Source organism: Polyodon spathula, chromosome 3, assembly GCF_017654505.1.
Source record: "Polyodon spathula isolate WHYD16114869_AA chromosome 3, ASM1765450v1, whole genome shotgun sequence".
Lineage (NCBI taxonomy): Eukaryota > Metazoa > Chordata > Actinopteri > Acipenseriformes > Polyodontidae > Polyodon > Polyodon spathula.
The window spans coordinates 46,827,372-46,853,689 of record NC_054536.1 but is presented as its reverse complement, the minus strand read 5'-3'; the positions used below and the strand labels follow the sequence as shown (position 1 = coordinate 46,853,689).

The 26,318-nt window shown below is 39.3% G+C and overlaps 1 protein-coding gene across 1 annotated transcript in view; it reads right to left on the bottom strand.

Moving 5' to 3' along the window:
- The window catches only part of LOC121313130 (transmembrane protein 65-like), a 133,169-nt gene that overhangs the window by 31,184 nt on the left and 75,667 nt on the right, over nucleotides 1-26,318 (bottom strand). The window contains exon 3 of the mRNA XM_041245325.1: nucleotides 8,656-8,723. Within this exon, the coding sequence (XP_041101259.1) occupies nucleotides 8,656-8,723 (68 nt within the window). The remainder of the gene's footprint in view (nucleotides 1-8,655; nucleotides 8,724-26,318) is intronic.

The following is a 26,318-nucleotide window of genomic DNA, read 5'->3' as shown; positions in this document are numbered from 1 at the left end:
GGCGACTGCAGCAAGCACCCTACTTGCACTATGTAACACATTTTTTGTTCCTGGGTAGTAAGTGTTATTTCCTAATTGCTTATGCCTCAGAAGTATAGAAAATGGCTATTATTCCCCACAAACTTTGCTTTTGTGACCAGGACAGTGATATTTCAAAATATCACTATTTCCAATGGGAAAATGGGAAAATGTGTGTCTTTTCGTTCACATAAAGTCAGAAAAAAACAACATATGAATCCAAATTAACATGTATTTATACTAAAGTAATACAAAGATGACTATAAAAGATTTAGAAGTGAGTAGTTTTTCGAGATTTACAATTATACTGTATTTACACTCATTTCTAAATCTTTTGTAGCCATCTTTGTATTACTTTAGCATAAATACATGTTAATTTGGATTCATATGTTGTTGTTTTTTTTTGTTGCACAGTGTTATCAACGTAGATTTGTTTAAACTAGTTGTAACAGTATTCCAATTTTCTTAGATAAGTTTTTTCTTTTTTTTTTTTTTTTTTTTTTACAAACTCCACATGTGTAATAATCATTGAAAGCTTACTTGTGCAATGGCGTAAATGTAAATCCAATAACACGTTTTAGTATTAAAGTACTTTTTTTTTTTGCTATACATATTTTATTTATCCGGTTGAAAAAATAAACGACTCATCTCTGCTCATTTTGAGCAAATAATAGATGTTATTACTGTTGTAGTATAATGTTGAGAGTGTAAACTGTAAGTTTTTTTTTTTTTAATTATTATTCTGATTGTCTTTATAAAAAAGAAATGTACTAAGTTATTTGGCATAGTAAAATACTAAATACAAAATGTTTAAATCATTCCATGAAAGGAAGTGTGTTTTGTTGGTTTTATTTTTGTGAATTACGGTAATTTAAGTGATTTACATTAGTCTTTCTTTTGAGCCTTTATTTGATAACTTGCACGATGTGTATACCGTGATATTAAGCATGGTATTTTTTTAATAGTTATCATACCATGCAAATTTTATACTGTCCCATCCCTACAGTTCAGATTAATTTTCTTAAGCCATTCCCTACCAAACAGAGGTGGGTAATCACCCTCAACAACACATAGCTGCAGTAGCTCCATCTGAGTTTCACCTGTACATTAATTTTTCCACTGGGCAAAACTGCTTCTCCAGTGTAAGTTTTCAACACTGTGTGGTATGCAGCAAGGAAAAATGACTTGGCTTAGCCTGGCTTCATACATTTTCTTTGATGTGGAGGAGTGGAGCTCCAGTACCCAGCTCCATTTTCAAAGGTTTTCCCTCAATTTCTGGTGTGACCCAAATATTGACCATTTCACCTTTAAGAGTAAGCATATTCAAAGCCAATTTGGTATCTGTGTCAGCATCAACACTCCTTTACTTCCACGTACTGCACACTTTTCTTCCACAGCTTGCTACTCTGCCGTTCTCTTTTACTATGATCGGAACGACATTGCCACAACAACGGCAGTCCTTTTCTTTAAACCGTCACTCTCTTTCACTGTGGTTATCCTTCCAACAACGCCAGCAAGTACTAATCGACTTGCTTCTCTGTGTCAACGTGAGCTTATTTATATTCAGCGAAGCATTTAGTTGTTGAGATTACCTAGCAGCCGTCTCCTTTGATACAGCAATCTCTGCAGCTTTCTTGAATGTCAATTCAGCTTCAGATAAGACGTTTCTAGATCGCTTCCTTTCTCAAGCCACATACCAATCTATCTCTTTATGTATGTATGTAAGATGTGTTCCAAACTCACAGTGCTCTGTTAATTTTTTAACACTGCTACATACTGCACAACAGACTTGCCCTCTTCCTTATTAAGTCTGTGAAAACAAAACCTTTCGGCGATTAACAGAAGTTTAGAGGAAAAATGTCCATGCAGTGTTTGTACTGTTTCATTATAGCTTTTAGCACCAGGTTTTCGGGTGCTATTAACTCCTTAACAGGCTGTATGTCGTACCCCCAATCACACTTAATAAAGCCGCTACTTGCCTTTCTGCTCATATGTCGTTTTCTATGTGGAAGTGTTCAAAACGTTCAATGTAAGTGTTCCAGTCTTCTGTATTTTCATCGAATCAGTCAAGTCGTCCTATGATCGCTGCCATTTTTTCCTTATATATGTAGTCGTCATCACTCTGACGGATATTGTAAGTTATTTAGACAAATTGTAGTATATATTATAAAATATAAATCATACATATATTATAATAATAAATATAAATTATAAAATTAAATAAAATAATAATTATAATAAATCATCTAATATATATAAAATTATTATATTATTAATATTTATTGATGTTTTATTTTCTTTTTTATACTAATAATTGAAAATAATAAAAATATATTATCAAAATAAATTATAATAGAAATATATATATTTAATATAATATAAAAAATTTTTTTAATTATTAAATATAAAATTATCTAAAAATAATATATAATTAACCATATATTATAAAAAAAAATTGATATATGAATATATACAATTAATTATAAAAATAAAAAAAATATTAATATAAATCACTATTATAAAAAATATGATATTATATCCATAAATCATATGTATATATTTATACTAATAATAATAAAATATAAAATCTAAATAATTATATATTGAAAATATAATAAATTACTCATAAAGTATCAAATATAATTATTAAAAATAACATATAATATTAAATATAATAATATATAAAATACATAAAAAATAATATTATTATAAAATAAATATATAAATAAGTAAATAAAAAATAACATATCAATCAATTGCAAATAAATATAATACTAATCATAAATATATAAAATAATTTAATTAAATAAAATAATATTAAATATATAAATATAATAATACTAATATTTTAATAATTTATAATCAAAAATATTAAAAATAATATCAAATAACTATATAATATTGTATAATATAATAAAATATATAAATATTTTGATAATAAAATATAATTATATTCAATATAAATATAAAAATATCTAAATAAATATAAATTATTCTTTCGTTTTTTTTTTTGTTCTTTTCCGTTTTTTTCATTTTTTTAAATATTAAATATTTGCTGTTTAATAAATAAATGATATAACAAAATTTATTATATAATAAAAAATAAAAATATATAAAATACTTAAATAAATATATTAAAATTTATTATATAATAAAATAAAAATAAATAATAGAATAATTAATAAATAATATATATAATATAGAATCAATTATTGCCGGTAACTGTCCAGTAACTTAAAACGAATCCTCGTTGCCACTTTATATTATGTCTAATAACATTAATACTAATTATGTAGGTAGTATATACTGAGTGTACAAAACATTAGGAACACCTGCTCTTTCCATGAAATAGACTGAAAAAGAAGTACTTGGATTGCGTATGTGTGCCATTCAGAGGATAAATGGGCAAGACAAGATTTAAGTGCCTTTGAACGGGGTATTGTAGTAGATGCCAGGCATGCCGGTTTGAGTGTGTCAAGAACTGCAATGCTGCTGGGTTTTTGACGCTAAACAGTTTCCCTTGTGTATCAAGGATGGTCCACCACCCAAAGGACATCCAGCCAACGGCAGGCCAGTGGTCGAAAATGGCTCACTGATGAAAGAGGCCAAAGGAGGCTGACACAAATTGTGCAGTGCAATAGACGGGGTACAGTTAGTCAACTGACAGTCCAGTACAACATTGGTGCCGAAAGTCCCATAAAAGAATGCACAACTTGTTGTACCTTGACACAAAAGGGGTTTATGGCAGCCGACGACCTAACAGAGTTACGCTTCTTTCAACGAAACACAAGAAACTGCGGTTGCAGTGGGCTAAGGAGCATAAACACTGGAGGATTTGAAAAAACATTTCCTGGTCTGTTGAATCCCTGTTCCACATGAGTACATGCATCCATCATGCAACATGTAAACATTGCAGGCTGGTGGTGGTGGCGTGGGGTGTGTTTTCATGGCACACACTGGGCACCTTGATAAAAGTGGAGCAACGTTTGAATGCCACAGGATAACTGAACATCATCAATCAGGTGCATCCCTTCATGGCAGCAGTGTATCCATCTGCTAATGGATTTTTTCAGCAGGATAATGCCCCATGCCACAAGGCTGTGGAACGCTTTTGACACCTTGTAGAGTCCATGCCCCGACGAATTGAGGCTGTTCTGAGGGCAAAATGGGGTGCAACTCAATATTAGGAAGATGTTCCTAATGTTTTGTACACTCAGTGTGTGTGTGTGTGTGTGTGTGACTACATATATATATATATATACATATATATATATGCAGTGCCTTGCAAAAATATTCAGACCCCTGACCAATTCTCTCATATTACCGAATTACAAATGGTACATTGGAATTTCGTTCTGTTTGATATTTTACTTTTAAACACTGAAACTCAGAATCAATTATTGTAAGGTGACATTGGTTTTATGTTGGGAAATATTTTTAAGAAAAATAAAAAACTGAAATATCTTGCTTGCATAAGTATTCAACCCCTGTGCTGTGGAAGCTCCCAGTTTGCACCGATGAAAGAAATTGCCCTAACGAGGACACAATTACCTTACCATTGGCCTCCACCTGTGAACCATTAAAGTTGCTGTCACATTTTCTGGATAAAAACCTCACTGTTGAAGGATCATTGGTAAGGCTGTGAATCTGAAGGAAAATGAAGACCAAAGAGCATTCTACAGAAGTTAGAGATAAAGTAATACAAATGCATAGATTAGGGAAAGGGTACAAAATAATATCCAAGTGTTTGGATATCCCAGTGAGCACAGTTGGATCAATAATCAGGAAGTGGAAGCTGCATCACACCACCCAGGCACTGCCAAGAAAAGGCCGTCCCTCAAAACTCAGCGCTCAAACAAGAAGGAGACTTGTGAGAGAAGCCACAGAGAGGCCAACAATCACTTTGAAGGAGCTACAGAGTTCAGTGGCTTGGAGTGGAGTAATGGTGCACCAGTCAACGATATCAAGAGCTCTGCATAACAGTGGCCTGTATGGGAGGGTGGCAAGAAAGAAGCCGTTACTCAAAAAGTACCATCTGAAAGCACGTCTGGAGTTTGCCAGAAAGCATGAGAGTGACCCAGCTGCGATGTGGGAAAAGGTTTTATGGTCAGATGAGACCAAGATAGAGCTTTTTGGCCAAAACTCAAAGCGCTATGTGTGGCGCAAACCTAACACTGCCCATGCCTCAAGACACAACATCCCTACAGTAAAGTATGGTGGTGGCAGCATCATGCTGTGGGGATGTTTCTCATCAACAGGGACTGTGCATCTTGTTACAATTGAAGGCAGAATGGATGGAGCAAAATACAGGAAAATACTGCAAGAGAATCTGCTTCAGTCCGCTAAAAAACTGAAGCTTGGGAGGAAATTCACCTTTCAGCAGGACAATGATCCCAAGCACAAGGCCAAAGCAACATTGGAGTGGCTCAAGAACAAAAAGGTGAATGTCCTACAGTGGCCCAGTCAAAGTTCTGATCTCAATCCCATTGAGAATTTGTGGCACTATTTGAAAATTACGGTCCACAAGCGTCGTCAAACCAACCTGAACAACCTGGAGCAAATCTGCCAAGAAGAATGGGCCAAAATCACTCCGACACTGTGTGCAAAGCTGGTACATACTTACCCCAAAAGACTTAAAGCTGTTATTGCAGCGAAAGGTGGCTCTACCAAATATTAATGTGTGGGGGTTGAATACTTATGCAAGCAAGATATTTCAGTTTTTTATTTTTCTTAAAAATATTTCCCAACATAAAACCAATGTCACCTTACAATAATTGATTTTGAGTTTAAGTGTTTTAAAATAAAATATCGAACAGAACAACATTTCAATGTACCATTTGTAATTCAGTAATATGAGAGATTTGGTCAGGGGTCTGAATACTTTTGCAAGACACTGTGTGTATATATATATATATATATATATATATATATATATATATATATATATATATATATATATATATATATACACACACACACACACACACACACACAGAGCTCTGGAAAAAATTAAGAGACCACTGTAAAATTATCAGTTTCTCTGGTTTTACTATTTATAGGTATGTGTTTGGGTAAAATGAACATTTTTGTTTTATTCTAGAAACTACTGGCAACATTTCTCCCAAATTCAAAATAAAAATATTGTCATTTAGAGCATTTATTTGCAGAAAATGACAACTGCTCAAAATAACAAAAAAGATGCAGTGTTGTCAGACCTCGAATAATGCAAAGAAAATAAGTTCATATTCATTTTTAAACAACACAATACTAATGTTTTAACTTAGGAAGAGTTCAGAAATCAATATTTGGTGGAATAACCCTGATTTTCAATCACAGCTTTCATGCGTCTTGGCATACTCTCCACCAGTCTTTCACATTGATGTTGGGTGACTTTATGCCACTCCTGGCGCAAAAAGCAGCAGCTCAGCTTTGTTTGATGGCTTGTGACCATCCATCTTCCTCTTGATCACATTCCAGAGGTTTTCAATGGGGTTCAGGTCTGGAGATTGGGCTGGCCATGACAGGGTCTTGATCTGGTGGTCCTCCATCCACACCTTGATTGACCTGGCTGTGTGCATGGAGCATTGTCCTGCTGGAAAAACCAGTCCTCAGAGGTTGGGAACATTGTCAGAGCAGAAGGAAGCAAGTTTTCTTCCAGGACAACCTTGTACTTGGCTTGATTCATGCATCCTTCACAAAGACAAATCTGCCCGATTCCAGCTTTGCTGAAGCACCCCCAGATCATCACTGATCCTCCACCACATTTCATAGTGGGTGCAAGACACTGTGGCTTTTAGGCCTCTCCAGGTCTCCGTCTAACCATTAGACGACCAGGTGTTGGGCAAAGCTGAAAATTGGACTCATCAGAGAAGATGACCTTACTCCAGTCCTCTACGGTCCAATCCTTATGGTCTTTTGCAAACCTCAGCCTGGCTCTTCTTTGCTTCTCATTGATGAAGGGCTTTTTTCTAGCTTTGCATGACTTCAGCCCTGCCCCTAGGAGCCTGTTTCGAACTGTCCTCGCCGTGCACTTCCCCCAGCTGCCGTTTGCCATTCTTTTTGTAGGTCACTTGATGTCATCCTACGGTTGCTGAGTGACATTCGAATGAGTTGGCGGTCATCCCGGTCAGTGGAGAGTCGTTTTTGCCCTCTGCCGGTCTGTAGCTTTGTTGTCCCCAATGTGTGCTGCTTGACCTTGTTCTTATGAACCGCCATCTTTGAAATTTTAAGGATGGAAGCAACCCAACGCTCACGTATCCCTCTGCCAGTAAAGCCAGAATTGAACCCTTCTTTTCCTCATTCAAAACTTTCCTTTTCAACTCTATGGGCATGGTCAATAGTTATTTTTTGATTCCAATTACTTTTGAGGTACTACTAGCACTGTTTTGCCATCCAGCTGGTCCTATTGCAAGAGGATAGTGATGACCACAGGAGTGGTTTTTACACTTTTGCTCGTTAAATAAGATTTGGTTCAGGTCTACCTTAATCAGCACCTCATTCAGTAGAATGAGGTGTGCCTGTATTGGAATTCAACAGACACTGGAATGGAATGGCTGCCATACATGTAGAGATGCTGATACACACAAGATGGCCGACTGGGAAATCTGCCTAGAAACAGGACTCGGAATGAGGCTTAGAAGCAGGTTGGGAACACCTGCACAGGGTGTGGCCAGCCCACATAAATAGGCCTGGTTTTGACAGAAAAGTGAAGTAGGGAGAGGTGTGTGCCGGGGGTACCTGCATCCACTTCTGACACCAATGTAGCGATCCTGGTTCCCGCAGGCAGGCGCATCACACAGATCGAGGCAATCCACACACAGGTGGCGGGTGGGCGCGAACCCGGGACCTCTCGCACTAAAGCATAGCGCGATACCACTGTACAAAAGAGAAGTTTCGCTTGTGCCGAGGGTAGCTGTTGTATCCTGTCGGACAACACTAATCCTGACCACTTTTACACTTATAACTTAAAAGTCTTACAAAGAGCTTTTTAAAATGTCCGATCTAGTCTACTGTCCTCTAAATTATTGCAGTAGGAGCGATAATTTAAAAAAAACAAAACAAAAAAAAAAACAACACTGCTCTGGCTTTTCTGTTTCGTACCACATCATGGATTGTTCTTGCTGTGTTACCTGTATGACAATGTGGGTAATAATTCTCACACTATCCGTGAACTAGAGCTGCCATTTTGAAAAGAGCTTTGAAATAGCGTTTAAAGCGGTAAGTGTAAAAAGTGGTCAAGGTATTAACAAAGAAAAGAAAAATGACAGGTACGTTATTTAAACAGCTGTAGCAGCATGTGGGGACATATAACTCCATATATTTTGGAAACCCTGCTACTTGCTCTTTAGTGGGCAGAGGTTTCTATAAGGACAGAATCTCTCTTAGGCAATCCAGTGCTTTATATGTCAAAAGCACGGTTTTAAAATCAATTCTTTAAATGCACTGGAGGTCAGTGGCGTGAGACCAAGACTGGAGTTATATGAGCCTGTTTAATATAAACAACGTGTGAATTATTTGCGCTAAACAAAATAAAATCAGTCTTCCTACAAAATTCTCTAACTATATTACTCTGTATGAAACCTGTATACTACAATATAGTTGCACAAAAATGATAAATCAAATTGAACAGAAACTTACAGCTGCGATCATGATGGCATTATCCAAGAAGCCAAATCCTACAAAAGGAATTGCATTGTGTAGAAGTACTGAAACAAAAGAGAAAGGCAAATCAGATTACAAGTTCATAATCAGAACAACCTGAAAAACTTGGCTTGCTGAATATTTTGTTCATTGTCACTATCAGACTGATAGTGTTTTTCATTAATAATCATTTTATGCTGAAGTATTTGTATGCAATGTAACTGTATTGAACTGATACCTTAGACTGCAATACATATGCATTGTTGTGCTGACTTACTAAGAGTTCCTAAATTAATTATCTTCCAAAATGGAGCAAGAATGCAATTTTAAATTTTACAAAAAGAAAAAAAAAAAACTTCAGTAAAAAGTATATGTGAAAATGCAAGTGTGTAGTAAAGCCACACAAGGATAAATGGAGGATAAATAAAATAAAGAAATAATTTGGGTACACCACACACTAAAAAAAATGACATTTAATAGTGAATGTTTATATGTGATTTGGTTTAACATGTAAAGCATTCAAAAATAATGCATATACACATATTTCTTTATTGATTTTCAGTTTTAATAAAATCTTCAGTTTGTGTGACTATGTGAGATTGCAGGTAGGAGGTTAAAATACTCCCTGCTATAAAAACATGTGAAAATGCACTTTTGGGTGAATGGGCTAAGGGTTTTTATTGTTTAATTGTGTAATTGTTTAATTGTTTTATTGTTTAGTTATCCCCTGCACCTGGTGGTAGTTGTAAATTACAGCCAAGTGCAGGATATTTCAGAGAGGCAGGCAGTCTGCTTAGGGCTGCTGAGTGAGGAGCCTTACTCTGTGTGTGTGTGTGTGTGTGTGTGTGTGTGTGTGTGTGTGTGAGTGTGTGAGTGAGTGAGTGAGTGAGTGAGTGAGTGAGTGAGTGAGTGAGTGCGAGCGAGCGAGAGAGAGAGTGTGAGCAAGCAGTCGTATTGAGAAAAGGTATCGTGTGGAACTTGTTTGTGATTTGTGTGTATTGCTGGCAGGTAAACGGCAATATCCGTCCTGCGAGCTAGTTAGGATCTTGCAACGAGTGTTTAGTTAGTGCTCCGAAGGAGCTAGGCGTTTGTTTTGTTTTTTGCTTATTTTTGTTATTAAAGTTGCGCATCAGAGCTATTTTTCTTTCAACCTTGTGTGTGTATCGTAACTTTTAGAAGGGAAAAGAACCCAAGGGTCTGTTTGGTGAGCCGGCCGTCACATTTGGTGTCAGAAGTCCCTTAATTTCACACACACAAAGAAAAAAAAAAAAAGATATGAAAACTTTCATTGTTCAAATGAATAAGGACACTGCTGCTCTAAAAGAGCAGAATAGGAAGTTGAGGCAGATGTTGGGACTACCAGAGCCAGGGTCGACGGAGATGGATCTGTTCCTCCAGAAATGGGAGCAGGCAATAAGAGCCCAGCTGACGTTCACAGAGCCTAGACAGGAGGAGCTGCCGTGTCCAGAGCCCAGAGAGGTGGAGCTGCCGCTCCCAGAGCCCAGAGGGAGAAGCAGTGAACAAAGAGGAGGTGAGGTGCCCACCTCCATCACCCCAGCGAACCACTCCGGCACTGCCAGTTGTGGTCCCGTGCCCCTTGCTCCCGGATACCCTACCGGTCTTCCTAGACCTGGAGCCCAGGAGTCCACAACATTGGCCATAGCTCTGTCCCTGGTTCCCTGCTCCGCTCTTCCTGAGCACCCAGACGTCCCTGATGCTCCCGTTCGCTGCTTCGCTCCCCCTGGGTGATCGGATATCGCTGCACCGGTCCCCAGGGGAAGATCTCTGTCCACTGCTGCATCTTCCTGTTCCCCGGTCGTCACGTCAGTCGACCCTGTCATCCCGGTGGGGTCCCTTGTTGCTGGTTCATGGTCCCTTCCTGGAAGTGCCGGAAGGTTCGATCCACCCTCAAGTCCGCCTGTGCAAGATGGCGGAAATAGACATTTCAGGACTTGAGTGTGGGTGGTTGTGTTTTAGGGGAGGGGGTGTCCTTGGTATGGCCGGTCAGTGTTTGCACACTTGGGGGGAGGATATGTGAGATAGCAGGGAGGGGGTTAAAATCCTCCCTGCTTTAAAAATGTGAAAATGCACTTTTGGGTGAATGGGCTAAGGGTTTTTATTGTTTAATTGTTTTATTGTTTAGTTATCCCCTGCACCTGGTGGCAGTTGTAAATTAGAGCCAGGTGCAGTGTGTAAGAGACTGTGTCAGGGCAGTGTGTCAGGGCTGCTGAGTGAGAAGCCTGGCTGTGTGTGAGCAGTCATATTGAGAAAAGGTATGGTGTGGAACTTGTTTGTGTTTTGTGTGTATTGGTGGCAGGTAAACGGCGTATCTGTCCTGCGAGCTACTTAGGATCTTGCACCCAGTGTTGAGTTAGTGTTCCGAAGGAGCTAGGTGTTTTTGTTTTTTTGCTTATTTTTGTTATTAAAGTTGCGCATCAGCGCTATTTTTCTTTCAACCTTGTGTGTGTATCGTGATTTTTTTTTTTTTTTTTTTTTTTTTTTTTTAGAAGGGAAAAGAACCCAAGCGGGTCTGTTTGGTGAGCCGGCCGTCACTGACTATTATTATTATTGGTCAACATTATTAAAACAAAGAAGCGTCATTTTCATAAATATGAAACCAGTGTGTGTTGCTCCCCGTCACAAAATTAAGGTGAAATAAAAACAGACATACCATCAATTTCCAATTGTTCTGTTATTTCTTACCATATGGCGTCTTTTTTTGTATTGTCTTTAGAAACACTGGCATCATAAGAACATTATTTTTCGACTACATTCCTCTTTTATTTCTGTGATCATTTCTGCCTGAAAGAGACAGTGTTAGTCTGACATCCTCTCCTTTGACTCTGTCCAAGTAATGCTGTGTTGTGTACAGAAACATAGAAGGCTCGCGCAGACAAACCTTCCGTTTGAGACAAGGCAATCCTATCGTTGGAGTAAGGGGGGAGTTTACGTAGGAACTACAGAAAGATAGAATGGTATTATACAGCTCTTCATGGTGCCCCCAATGAAACAATGCGCTTGAACAGTTGTACTGGACTTACCGCTGCATCATGTATAAAGTCTAATTACACTGGGCGTGGTAGCGGCATTATAATTGTAAACACACACACACACACACACACACACACACACCCCCCCTCCTTACCAGGGTCGTCGTGTTTTGTTCTTTTTCTTTGAACACACTCACACAGGATCTGGGGTTCTTTTCAGGGTCTCAGTTTATTCACCAAAATTAGTAAGAAAGAAGGATTTGAGAGAGAGGTAACACAAGGGAAGGGTACAAATGAACAGAGCAGGTAAAGATAGAAATAGGGTTTTGTTTTAAAGATAGGTGAACAATCTTATACAGAGCAAGAGGGTGGTGGCGGCCTCATTACTACGTGAAAGTATACACCCCCGCTATTTCTCTTTTCAGGTTTCCCAGAAAATCTGCGCAAACGGTGCTTCAACACAGCTCTTTCTCCATCCAGAGATATTCACGCTCTGCTGAAACTGTTCTGAGGCACTCTCTTTTAACTCGGTGTCTTAAAAGGGATAGTCCTGCATTTGGCCGATATATTAAAAAAAACACTTGCTTTTAACCACCCGGTCACATAATATAATGTATACATAATATATAACATTTATTAATATAAATAAAATGGTCACTCTGGAGAATGCTACACAGATGAAACGCTGCATGTTTTTTTTTTTTTTTTAATTAGACACATACACAAATATAGCATACAAAAATATATTTAATCTTTATCTCTTGACATTTTTTCTCAACATTAACATGTGACAATACATTTACATATACCGCAAGGTTTCCCGCAGCCAGTGTAATATGAAAACCGCACGGTTTACCACTTACCGCTATACGCTTTGCGATACCGCTCCCAAAGTGTAATCAGATCTTAAAGGGTTTCGCAGCCTCGCAAACAATAACAATGTATGCACAAATGTGAGAATCCATTGAACGTCCGTGAGACTCTCAAAATTGTGAAAAACCGGGAGTTTCACAGGTAAACCTTGAGACTCGACATCCATGTTGTTCCTGATGCATAAGGTGACCAACTTTAAGTCCTTAGACTGGGTTAGTATGGAAGTATTGTGAATAACTTCCAACTTCCAAGCAACGGGGAAGCTCTAGTTTTGTTTTTGTTTTTTTTTCACTTTGGCAATGTTTGATCTAATGTCATATTGAAAGTGAAAGTGACTCATGGTGATACTCAGATTGGAATCTTTTACTTTGATTAAAAAAAGTGAATATATTCTTATTGCCTTTGTAATTTCATTTCTACAAAATGAAAACATTGCATATATTAATATTTCTATTTATTAAATGGTTACTTCATCAGAACCTTTTTTTTTTCTCTAAAGGTTTAATTTTTTACTATTTAATATGCTATGGTATTTGTTCTGTATATATATTTTTCCAATTCCAGTTTCTGCTTGGATTAATAGAGACTAGGATATATATTTTTCAGCCACTTTCTACTAGTCCTGTATTTTAGATTACGTGGTGGAAAGCCAAAAGGTGATGAAATGTGTTAAAATATCCCCTCGGTCCCGCCTCCCGAGGGTACTTAACCGTCACGCAGGGGGAGAAACATCATCTTTCACTTCTCACATTGGTAAGGTGAGACCTCTTTGTTACATTGAGCCCTTTCTTTTCTTCTAAAAAGTGCTGCGTAAGCTACTGCTAGTTTCCCTGCACTTTGTGCTGAAATCTGGCCGTCGGCGCTTTTCCTGTAATCAGTAGTCTAAAAATTCATAGCCTTTTTATTCTATTTCTGACCATCAGTCAGGTTGCTTCTTTCTGTCTGTCCGTCTTAGTACGGCAAGTATTATTTTAAGAATTGTCTGTGTTTTTCACCCTTTCTTGCTTTGGAGAGCACTATTACTCCATGGAACCGGGCTTGCCTTGTCCCTGTTGTCGAGCTAGCCCACCAGCCGCCAGTGGGCTGCAGTTTGGGCCTTGTTTTGATTGTAGCTACATGTCCCAGTGCTCGCGCAGAGGACTAGCCGCATACTCCTTACTGAGGCTTCCCTTGTTGTTGAGTTGAGACGTACACGGGCTGCGCGGGCCCTCACCTCTGGTGTAGGTCGCTCAATCAACAGACAGTGTGCTCGCCCCCGTCTGTCCTGTAATATTTTATCTGTAATATTTTAACTTTTTGTACTTTAAAAACTGTTTTGTATTACTGTGTGTGTAAGTCAATCGCCCAAAGCGGCTTCGGCCCTGTCCCGTTGTACGCTACGCGCTGCTTAGACGTGTGACCATGCGGTCAGGGTAGGCACCGTGTACAGCTTCCCCAATGTTTTTTAATACCGCAGTGCGTAAAACTCTGCCCGTGCTACTTCGGTACCATGGTGCACGTGGTGCTTATTGACTATGAACCCGCCCCAGCTTTGGCCCTGTCCCCCTTTTGTACACTACATGCTGCTCAGGAGTGTGACCACGCGGTCAGGGTAGGCACCGTGCACAGCTGCCCCAGTGTTTTTAATACTGCGGTGCCTAAGACTCTGCCTATGCTACTTTGGTACCACGGTGCCCATTGTCTCGTTGTACCAATACAGGCTAGCACGCCGGTGCTGCACGATAATCGGTGCGCTTGGTGTGCGCGGTGCCTGGCGCTGCATGGTACTCGATGCATCTGTGTACGCAGTACTCAGTGCAAGTGGTAGCCCGGTGCTTGGTGCACACGGTGCATATTATACCCGGTGCTCGTGCACATGGTGCGCACGGTATCTGGCGCTAGTGTGGGAATGCAGTTCTGCATGGTACACATTGCACATAGTGCACGGTACTCTGCACAAGGCGCTCGGGTCGCACGGTGCACACAGTGCACACAGTTGACCACTGCTTCAGACCTAGCGCAACAGTGGCTCGTTGCCTCTACCTGTAGATAGTGATCCACTCCGCTGTAGGCTGCGCGCTACCCCAGTCGTGTGACTGCACGTAGTCCAGACTAGACACCCCTGTCCAGCCACTATGCTGTGTTACTCTTTTTCTGTGTAACAGCCTGCATCGCTTTGCGATTGCAGTCTACTTAAACCTTACAGCACTTGCTGTTTGATGTTTCCTCTGCTGTTGCAGTTTAAAAGAAAGACGCGTGATCCTCCATTGGACCCCAGCTCTGCCGTGTTCTGCTGTAGAGTTGACTCTGCTGGACTCTGCCACCTACTCGGCACGCCGTTTTAATTGAGTGTATATATATATATGTTTTCTTTACTGCCTTGCAGTTTAAAGAGAAAATGTTGTATGATTTCTACCGGGATCCAGCTTTGCTGCGCCCATTGTTGTGTTGCATATGCCTGCTTGGTCAGCCCGCCTGTATGTATGTGTATTCGTTTCTTACTGCCATGCAGATAGAAATAGGTAATAATAAGTGGGATTCCTCCATGGGAACCCAGCTCTGCTGTGTCCCCTGCTGAGTTGAATCCGCCAGCTTGTGTCAGCCCGCTGTGGTGACTGTGCTTTTGCACTCACAATTGCTGTTGTGTATGTGTTTTTCCTTACTGCCTTGCAGTTTAAAGAGAAAAAGTAGCGGTGTGACTCCTCTACCGGGACCCAGCTCTGCTGTGTTCCCACTATTGAGCTGAATCTGCCAGCTTTTTCAGCCCGCCTACTTAAGAACATAAGAACATAAGAAAGTTTACAAACGAGAGGAGGCCATTTGGCCCATCTTGCTCGTTTGGTTGTTAGTAGCTTATTGATCCCAGAATCTCATTAAGCAGCTTCTCGAAGGATCCCAGGGTTTCAGCTTCAACAACATTACTGGGGAGTTGGTTCCAGACCTTCACGATTCTCTGTATAAAAAAGTGCCTCTCATTTTCTGTTCCGAATGCCCCTTTGTCTCTTTTTTCAGGTCGATAAAGTCCCTTGGGTCGACATTGTCAATACCTTTTAGAATTTTGTTTTGTTAGAATTCAATTAGTTTAGCCTGTCTGCATATGACATGCCTTTTAAACCCGGAATAATTCTGGTTGCTCTTCTTTGCACCCTTTCTAGAGCAGCAATATCCTTTGTAGTGAGGTGACCAGAACTGAACACAATATTCAAGATGAGGTCTTACTAATGCATAGTACAGTTTTAACATTACTTCCCTTGATTTAAATTCAACATTTCACAATAGATCAGAGCATCTTGTTGGCCTTTTTTATAGCTTTCCCACATTGACTAGATGAAGACATTTCTGAGTCAACAAAAACTCCTAGGTCTTTTTCATAGATTCCTTCTTCAATTTCAGTATCTCCCATATGATATTTATAATGCACATTTTTATTTCCTGTGTGCAGTACCTTACACTTTTCTCTATTAAATGTCATTTGCCATGTGTTTGACCAGTTCTGAATCTTGTCTAGATCATTTTGAATGACCTTTGCTGCTACAACAGTGTTTGCCACTCCTCCTACTTTTGTGTCATCTGCAAATGTAACAAGTTCACTTACTATACCAGAATCTAAATCATTAATGTAGATTAGGAATAGCAGAGGACCTAATACTGATCCCTGTGGTACTCCACTGGTTACCTCACTCCATTCTGAGGTTTCTCCTCTAATCAGTACTTTCTGTTTTCTACATGTTAATCACTCCCTAATCCACGTACATGTGTTTCCTTGAATCCCAACTGAATTCAGTTTGAGAATTAATCTTTTATGCAGGCCTTTTCAAAAGCTTTCTGGAAATCTAAATAAACCATGTCATAAGCTTTGCAATTATACATTATCGATGTTGCAAAAAAAATCAAACAGGTTAGTTAGACACGATCTCCCTTTCCTAAAACCATGTTGACGGTCTCCCAGGATAGTGTTACCATATAGGTGATTTTCCATTTTGGATCTTATTATAGTTTCCATAAGATTGCATATAATAGAAGTCAGACTTATTGGTCTGTAGTTACCTGGTTCAGTTTTGTTTCCCTTTTTGTGGATCGGTATTAGTTTGCAATTTTCCAGTCTGTCGGTACAACCCCTGCATCAAGAGACTGTTGCAGAAGAAACTAAACTTAAAAAAAAAAAACCCTCAACATGGTCTTCAAGCCAGTAATCTGTGACACCTGCTTGATGTGGAAAATCCGAGAAAACCCAGCGGAGCTAAACCAAGTGTGCGTAAAGTGCCGTGCGATCCAGGATTTGCATAAACTAGTAAGTATGCTAGAAATGGAGCTGGAAGAAGTGAGACAGCAACAGGATCTTGAGGAACTGGCACACCCACAATTCATGGAAGTCTGCATCACCCCTAACAGACTGAAAGCCACTAGGGAGATAGAAGGTCAGAACAGCTGGGTTCAGGTAGGCAGAAGCAGGGAAAAAAAGAAACTTCGTCAAACACAACCACCAGAAATCAAAACAACCAACAAATTTGAGTCACTTCAGAATTTTGATGAGCAGAACCAACAACAAGAGAATTGAAAGGAACAACATCCAGGACCCCATTGACAGTGGTGACCAGACAGCAAAAAGAAGGGAGGTCATGATTGTTGGGGACTCCATATTGAGAAACACAGCAAGTTCAATTCGCAGTTTGGACCCCCTTACTACAACAGTGTGCTGCCTTCCAGGAGCCTCGGTCAAGCACATCACTGAGAACGTGGACAGGCTCCTAGAACAAACAGGAGACGACCCTGGAATAGTCTTCCACGTCGGTACAAACAACATTGGAAGAGACAGACCAAAATCCCTGCAAAACAAATTCAGAGAGCTAGGAAGGAAATTAAAAGAGAAAACCAAAACTGTGGTATTTTCTGGTATACTACTGGCACCTTGCAAAGGACCATATGGACAGCTGGAAATAATTAATCAAAACGCATGGCTGAAGACGTGGTGCACACGGGAAGGCATCACCTATCTTGATCAATGAACCACATTCTACAACGAGGACTATCTGTATAGACGGGATGGACTGCACTTAAATAACAAGGGAACCAGTCTACTTGGAGAAAAGATCCTCGAGCAGGTTCGGAAGCATTTAAACTAGAAAGGAAGGGGGGAGAAATCAACAAAAAAACAGAAGGGAGACCGCATCAAAACAAGGACAACAACTCAGGTAAGACAACCATTAAATGTATTTATCTAAATGCTAGAAGTATCAGAAACAAAATTCTAGAACTTGAAGCTACTGCACTAACAGGTAACTATGATGTGATAGGTGTTACAGAAACGTGGTTGTCTGAGAGTGATGGGGACGAATATAATATTTGTGGGTATACACTGTATAGGAAAGACAGGCAGGACAGAAGAGGAGGAGGGGTAGCGCTATACATAAGAAACAGTCTTGAAGCCCAGGTGTTAAACCTGGACAAAGAAAATAAAGCCGAATCAATATGGGTCAGAATAATGGACAAAAATTAAAAGGGCATAATAATAGGAGCATGCTATAGACCGCCAGATTCAGAAGGTGAGCACAATAATCTGTTATACAATGACATTAGAAATGCTTGTAGCAAAGGAGAAGCCATACTAATGGGGGATTTCAACTTCCCCCAAATAAAATGGGAAAACCCGGTGGGTAGCATGAAGGATGAAATTGAAATGGTGGAAATGACAAATGACTGCTTCCTAACACAATTTGTCAAGGCACCAACTAGAGGGGAGGCATGCCTTGATTTAGTCTTTTCAAATAACGAAGATAGAATAACTAAAACAGAGGTCAGAGAACCACTGGCAAACTCAGACCACAACATGGTCTCATTTGAAGTGTTTTTTAAAACCCCAAAAGTAATGACTAAAGCTAAGGTTTACAATTTTAGAAAAGCAAACTATGAAGGTATGAAACAGAGACTAACAGAAGTAGATTGGAGTAAAATAGAGAAAACACCCACAGAAGAAGGATGGTTGTTCTTCAAAAATGTAGTACTAGAGGCGCAAAACAATTACATCCCTAAAGTAGACAAATCTAAATGTAAAACTAAATTGCCAAAATGGTTTAATAGATCAATTAAAAAAAATATTCAGCGAAAAAAGGCACTTTACAGAGCATTAAAAAAGGACCAAAAAGAAAGTACGCAGAAAGAGTACACAGAACTGCAAACGCAAGTCAAAAAGGAAGTTAGAAAGGCCAAGAGAGAAATAGAAATGAACATTGCTAAGGGAGCTAAAACCAATTCCAAAATGTTTTTCCAATATTACAACAGCAAGAGAACATTCAAAGAGGAGATTAAATGTTTAAGAGATACAAATGGCAAAATCGTAGATGAAGAAAAAAAAAATAGCAAATATATTAAATGATTACTTTTCACAAGTTTTTACAAAGGAAGATACTGACAACATGCCCCACATGTCATCCAGTTCCTATCCAGTTTTAAATAACTTTAGCATAACTGAGGCAGAAGTGTTAAAGGGACTAGGAGCTCTTAAAATAAACAAATCCCCTGGGCCGGATGAGATCCTCCCAGTAGTACTCAAAGAAATGAAAGAAGTAATTTACAAACCGCTAACCAAGATCATGCAGCAGTCTCTTGACACAGGGGTGGTACCGACAGACTGGAAAATTGCAAACGTAATACCGATCCACAAAAAGGGAAACAAAACTGAACCAGGTAACTACAGACCAGTAAGCCTGACTTCTATTATATGCAAACTTATGGAAACTATAATAAGATCCAAAATGGAAAATTACCTATATGGTAACAGGGTCCTGGGAGACAGTCAACATGGTTTTAGGAAAGGGAGATTGTGTCTAACTAACTTGCTTGATTTTTTTGAGGATGCAACATCGATAATGGATAATTGCAAAGCATATGACATGGTTTATTTAGATTTCCAGAAAGCTTTTGACAAAGTCCCGCACAAAAGATTAATTCTCAAACTGAACGCAGTTGGGATTCAAGGAAACACATGTACATGGATTAGGGAGTGGTTAACATGTAGAAAACAGAAAGTACTGATTAGAGGAAAAACCTCAGAATGGAGTGTGGTAACCAGCGGTGTACCACAGGGATCAGTATTAGGTCCTCTGCTATTCCTAATCTACATTAATGATTTAGATTCTGGTATAGTAAGCAAACTTGTTAAATTTGCAGACGACACAAAAGTAGGAGGAGTGGCAAACACTGTTGCAGCAGCAAAGGTCATTCAAAATGATCTAGACAAGATTCAGAACTGGGCAGACACATGGCAAATGACATTTAATAGAGAAAAGTGTAAGGTACTGCACGCAGGAAATAAAAATGTACATTATAAATATCATATGGGAGATATTGAAATTGGAGAAGGAATCTATGAAAAAGACCTAGGAGTTTTTGTTGACTCAGAAATGTCTTCATCTAGACAATGTGGGGAAGCTATAAAAAAGGCTAACAAGATGCTCGGATACATTGTGAAAAGTGTTGAATTTAAATCAAGGGAAGTAATGTTAAAACTGTACAATGCACTAGTAAGACCTCATCTTGAATATTGTGTTCAGTTCTGGTCACCTCGCTATAAAAAAGATATTGCTGCTCTAGAAAGAGTGCAAAGAAGAGCGACCAGAATTATTCCGGGCTTAAAAGGCATGTCATATGCAGACAGGCTAAAAAAATTGAATCTGTTCAGTCTTGAACAAAGAAGACTACGTGGCGACCTAATTCAAGCATTCAAAATTCTAAAAGGTATTGACAGTGTCGACCCAAGGGACTTTTTCAGCCTGAAAAAAGAAACAAGGACCAGGGGTCACAAATGGAGTTTAGAAAAAGGGGCATTCAGAACAGAAAATAGGAGACACTTTTTTACACAGAGAGTTGTGGGGGTCTGGAATCAACTCCCCAGTAGTGTTGTTGAAGCTGACACCCTGGGATCCTTCAAGAAGCTGCTTGATGAGATTTTGGGATCAATAAGCTACTAACAACCAAACGAGCAAGATGGGCCGAATGGCCTCCTCTCGTTTGTAAACTTTCTTATGTTCTTATGTTCTTAACATCTATCCACTTGGAGTTGGCATCAATGAGGATCAAGAAAATCATCCCCATAAATGGACCTGCATAATCCACATGCAGACGGCCCCACGGTCTGTCAGGCCACTCCTACGGATGTTATGATATATAGATATATGATAGAGGGCATGGCATGTACTCTGGCAAATGGTGCATTCCCTCACCTTTTTCTCCAATGCTTGATCCATGCAAGGCTACCACACCATACTTCTGGCTAGGCTGCGAGAGATGCCCAGATGTGCTTCATGAAGTTCAACAATGACTTGCTCCTGCCTCAGATCTTCCATCTCGGCTTCTGCTGACCATCCACTTCTCACGTATGTCAGAACTCGCTTCAATATAGGGTCGCTTCTGGTTCCTGACTGTATTTGCCCTAGGTTGACAGGGAAACCACGTCCCCTGGTTTTGGCACATGTGTGGGTGTGTCCTTCAGCAGTAAATGACTCATTCCATCAGTATTACTGTGTGTCTCTCCACTCTTGTAGCGTATCTCATACTCATAACCTGCAAGCAATAACACCCACAGCTGAATTCTCCCTGAAGCCATCGGTGGAATCAACTTGCTCTTGCTGAAAAGGCTCATCAAGGGCTTGTGGTCTGAGCAAATAGTGAAATGGTGTCCATACAGGTTCTGATGAAACTTTTTTACCCCAAACTGAATGGCGAGAGCTTCTTATCCAGCTGAGAATAGTTTTTTTTCAGCTGGAGCCAATGTGTGTGATGCAAAATGTATTGGTCTTTCGCTTCCATCAGGCCGGGTGTACAATAACACTGCTCCCACTTCATAGGGTGATGCATCGCATGCCAGGAGCAATGGTTTCTTGGAGTCAAAATGTACTAACAATTGTGACGTTAGCAAAAGCTTCTTTGCTGACTGGAAGGCTTGCTCCTGCTGCAGTTTCCAAAACCATGGCACCGTTGTGGCACAGGACGTGGCTCCCCATGACCCATGACTCCTTCAGCTAAAGGAGATGTTCCAGGGAACATGATACATTAACTCAACTGGAATAAAACGTAACTAAAACCCAGGGGACTAAACTATCAATATTCCAGTCACCAAATTAAAAAGAGATGTAGCCTGTCTCTAAGGCAGCTTATTTAGATATTTGTAAAGAAGAAAGGTCAAATTAGATGAGGACATCCTTTATTTTTTAAGTGTTTTAAACCATTTGTATCATACAGTACTCAACTATCAATGTAAATACATTTTTAAATAAATTAAATGGGCACATGAGACCTGAAACTATTGTATTTCACGAAATGAGCATCCCATGAAAAGTTCTGGGGACACTGGGATCAGTGTTCCAAAAGTGGGACTGTCCTATCCAAAACGGGATGTATGGTCACTTTACTGATGCATCACCTTTTCTTAAAAAGCCGTAAATACAGTGGAACTCCGTTTATCCACGTGCTAGGGGAGACAGAGGACCATGGATGTGTGAAATCCACTGATAAATTAGGTGTCATTGCGTATGACTAGAATGCATGAATAAAATACAGAAACTACTATTGTTGGCAGTGTTACTCCTAGAAAAATCAAAATGCGATACACCTCCAACCCTGTTTCCCTAGCCTTTCCCGTTACCAAAAATAAATAAATAAATAAATAAAAAATTATTAAAAACTTCAAGATCATAAGACATTTTATGACTGGAACAAACTATTCAGCTCACAATTTTCCTATAAACTAAGTCATCTGTCTAGCAGCTAGAAATATCACAAGGTATTCATTCATTTATTCCATGCATTAAGGCAGGGATGCCCAGACTTTAGTTACATAAGATCTACTTTTTGCACCCCCATCCTAACGCGTTCTACGCCCTCCTCCTTCCCCCTCTCCCCCCCCATTCAAATATGTTACACACTACATTATTACCAGACCACAAATAAAATAGGCCCTATTTTTAAAACAATTGTACAATAATAAGAAATAACTTTTTACCTTATTGATTTGATGAGTTGCACTGCATGGTGTCAGCAAGCTTTGCATAGTCTGGATTGTAGCTGTTGATTGTTAGCCTCAAGCAGGTGTCCAGGTGATCATCTGTTAGAGTGGACTGGTATTTTGACTTGATGATCTTCATGTCTCAAAATGCTGACTCACAAATGTAGGTAGATCCAAAAAATGCTGTTAAGTTCATTTTTGCAATTTTTCTCATATTTGGATATTTTTCCTCCATGATAAGGTTCCAAAAGTGTTCCCCCGATGACCTCAATTTGATTTGGAGGTCACTTTGCAGAATCAAAATTTCACTCTCGATGGCAGATGTCTCCATGTGAAACAATGATGTTATTTTTGTTGCAATTTCGTCAACATCAACTTCCACAACAAAGGGAAAGCACATAAATGTCGCCACGGGTTCCAGGATTGCAAAATCTTAGAAGCTTCGGTCAAAGTCTGCGATAATGTTGTACACCTGTTCAACATATCGACCACTGTCATAATGTGCAAGTGCTTTTACCTGATTTTCAAGCTCCGACATCATATTTATGAAATTCCTCAGTTCGTGTCGCTGCAGTTGTGAGGACAGCAATTTTAATTTTTGTTTAAAATCTGTCATGGAGCTAATCATTTAAACAATGTTTTCGTCTTTTTACTTGCAGCTCTAAATTGAGCTCATTCAACCGAACAGTTACGTCGGTCAAAAAAACTAAATCTAGCAACCACACTTCGTCTTCCAACTTAACCGCAACTTATATATAAAAAAAAAATAGTAAAAAAAAAACAAGAACAAAGAAAAGAAAAAATATTTTGTTACAGGTCTCCCGCTTTGCAAATGTGGAACGTAAACGTACGAACTGCAGATGGTTGGTGACAGTTTGGAAAAAAAACAATGTAGCAACCACAGTGCTGCGGGTTGGTCAAATTTGATGTTTTTTTTTAATATTTTGGCTGTGCAGTAACAGTGGAGCAAGAAGCGAACCTTAGTGTAAGCAAAGCATAAGGTGCTTCAGAACTGTGGACCTCATTATTCTTAAGGAGCTTGATGGTCATGCTGTGAATTGCCAAAATATATTTTTTAGCACATAAGTTTTGAAAACTTATGCGGTCTACTAGAAACAAGTTCAGGATAGACCGGTCGACCGCAATCGACATCCTGGGCACCAGTGCATTAAGGGATAACACACAACAGGGCGTGGGGTTGTGTTGCATTAACATACGGCTCGAGTTGGGTTGGAGACACAAAGCGAAGCTGAGTTAGTGCCTTCATACCAACAAAGCTGTATGTTAATGCAGCACAACCCACAAGCCCTGGAGGGTGTTATGACGCTTAGAAAACTGACATAATAATACATGGAAAAAATAACTTTTTAAAAATTTAAAAAAAAAAAAAAACAATTATACTGTGTATTCTCCGTTTTGGAAAAAAAGTAGGCCCTCAGACACAGTTAAACTGGAGGTTTTCAACATTTCCAATAATAAGTACAATAATAAAATACTATTTTATTCCAGCCGGGTTCAAAATAATTAATTGTAGCGCTCTCCAGCTACTTACCTGAAATGCCTGAAGCTAGTTAAAACGAGAGTACATCCAGCAGAGAACGTGCTAGAACCAGTGGAAGGACAAAATTTAATTGCAGGCTTTGAAATGCGCTAGGCCACGACGGGGGATAACTAGCCAAAATGGCTAAAATAATATTAAAACACGGCTAAAAACTTATACTTAGTGACTGTAAAAAAAAAAAATATATATATATATATATATATATATATATATATATATATATATATATATATATATATATATATACACACAGTACTGTGCAAAAGTTTTAGGCAGGTGTGAAAAAATGCTGTAAAGAATGCTTTAAAAAATAGATATGTTAATAGTTTATATTTATCAGTTAACAAAATGCAAAGTGAGTGAACAGAAGAAAAATCTACATCAAATCAATATTTGGTGTGACCACCCTTTGCCTTCAAAACAGCATCAATTCTTCTAGGTACACTTACACACAGTTTTTGAAGGAACTCGGCAGGTAGGCTGGCCCAAACATCTTGGAGAACTAACCACAGTTCTTCTGTGGATTTAGGCAGCCTCAGTTGCTTCACTCTCTTCATGTATCCCAGACAGACTCGATGATGTTGAGGTCAGGGCTCTGTGGGGGCCATACCATTACTTCCAGGACTCCTTCTTTATGCTAAAGATAGTTCTTAATGACTTTCGCTGTATGTTTGGCGTCGTTGTCATGCTGCAGATTCGTTGTCAGCATAGAGGAGACCATTAATTCTGACCAAATCCCCAACTCCATTTGCAGAAATGCTGCCCCAAACTTGCAAGGAACCTCCACCATGCTTCACTGTTGCCTGCAGACAGTCATTCGTGTACCGTTGTCCAGCCCTTCCGAACAAACTGTCTTCTGCTACAGGCAAATATTTAAAATTTTTGACCAGAGCACCTGCTGCCATTTTTCTGCTCCCCAGTTCCTGTGTTTTCATGTATAGTTGAGTCGCTTGGCCTTGTTTCCACGTCGGAGGTATGGCTTTTTGGCCGCAAGTCTTCCATGAAGGCCACTTCTTACCAGACTTCTCCAGACAGTAGATGGGTGTACCAGGGTCCCACTGTTTTCTGCCAATTCTGAGCTGATGGCACTGCTGGACATCTTCCGACTGCGAAGGGAAGTAAGCATGATTTGTCTTTCATCTGCTGCAGTAAGTTTCCTTGGCCGACCACTGCATCTAAGGTCCTCAACGTTGCCCATTTCTTTGTGCTTCTTCAAAAGAGCTTGGACAGCACATCTGGAAACCCCTGTCTGCCTTGAAATTTCTGCCTGGGAGAGACCTTGCTGATCAGTATAACTACCTTGTGTCTTCTTGCTGTGCTATGTCTTGCCGTGGTGTATGACTTTTGACAGTAAACTGTCTTCAGCAACCTCACCTTGTTAGCTGAGTTTGGCTGTTCCTCACCCAGTTTTATTCCTCCTACACAGCTGTTTCTGTTTCAGTTAATGATCGTGTTTCATCCTACATATTGAATCGATGATCATTAGCACCTGTTTGGTATAATTGTTTAATCATACACCTGACTATATGACTACAAAATCCCTGACTTTGTGCAAGTGTACCTAGAAGAATTAATGCTGTTTTGATGGCAACGGGTGGTCACACCAAATATGAATTTGATGTAGATTGTTCTTCTGTTCACTCACTTTGCATTTAGTTAATTGATAAATATAATCTTTTAACATGTCTATTTTTGAAAGCATTCTAACTTGACAGCATTTTTTCACACCTGCCTAAAACTTTTAAGAACATAAGAACATAAGAACATAAGAAAGTTTACAAACGAGAGGAGGCCATTCGGCCCATCTTGCTCGTTTGGTTGTTAGTAGCTTATTGATCCCAAAATCTCATCAAGCAGCTTCTTGAAGGATCCCAGGGTGTCAGCTTCAACAACATTACTGGGGAGTTGATTCCAGACCCTCACAATTCTCTGTGTAAAAAAGTGCCTCCTATTTTCTGTTCTGAATGCCCCTTTTTCTAAACTCCATTTGTGACCCCTGGTCCTTGTTTCTTTTTTCAGGCTGAAAAAGTCCCTTGCGTCGACACTGTCAATACCTTTTAGAATTTTGAATGCTTGAATTAGGTCGCCACGTAGTCTTCTTTGTTCAAGACTGAACAGATTCAATTCTTTTAGCCTGTCTGCATATGACATGCCTTTTAAGCCCGGAATAATTCTGGTCGCTCTTCTTTGCACTCTTTCTAGAGCAGCAATATCTTTTTTATAGCGAGGTGACCAGAACTGCACACAATATTCAAGA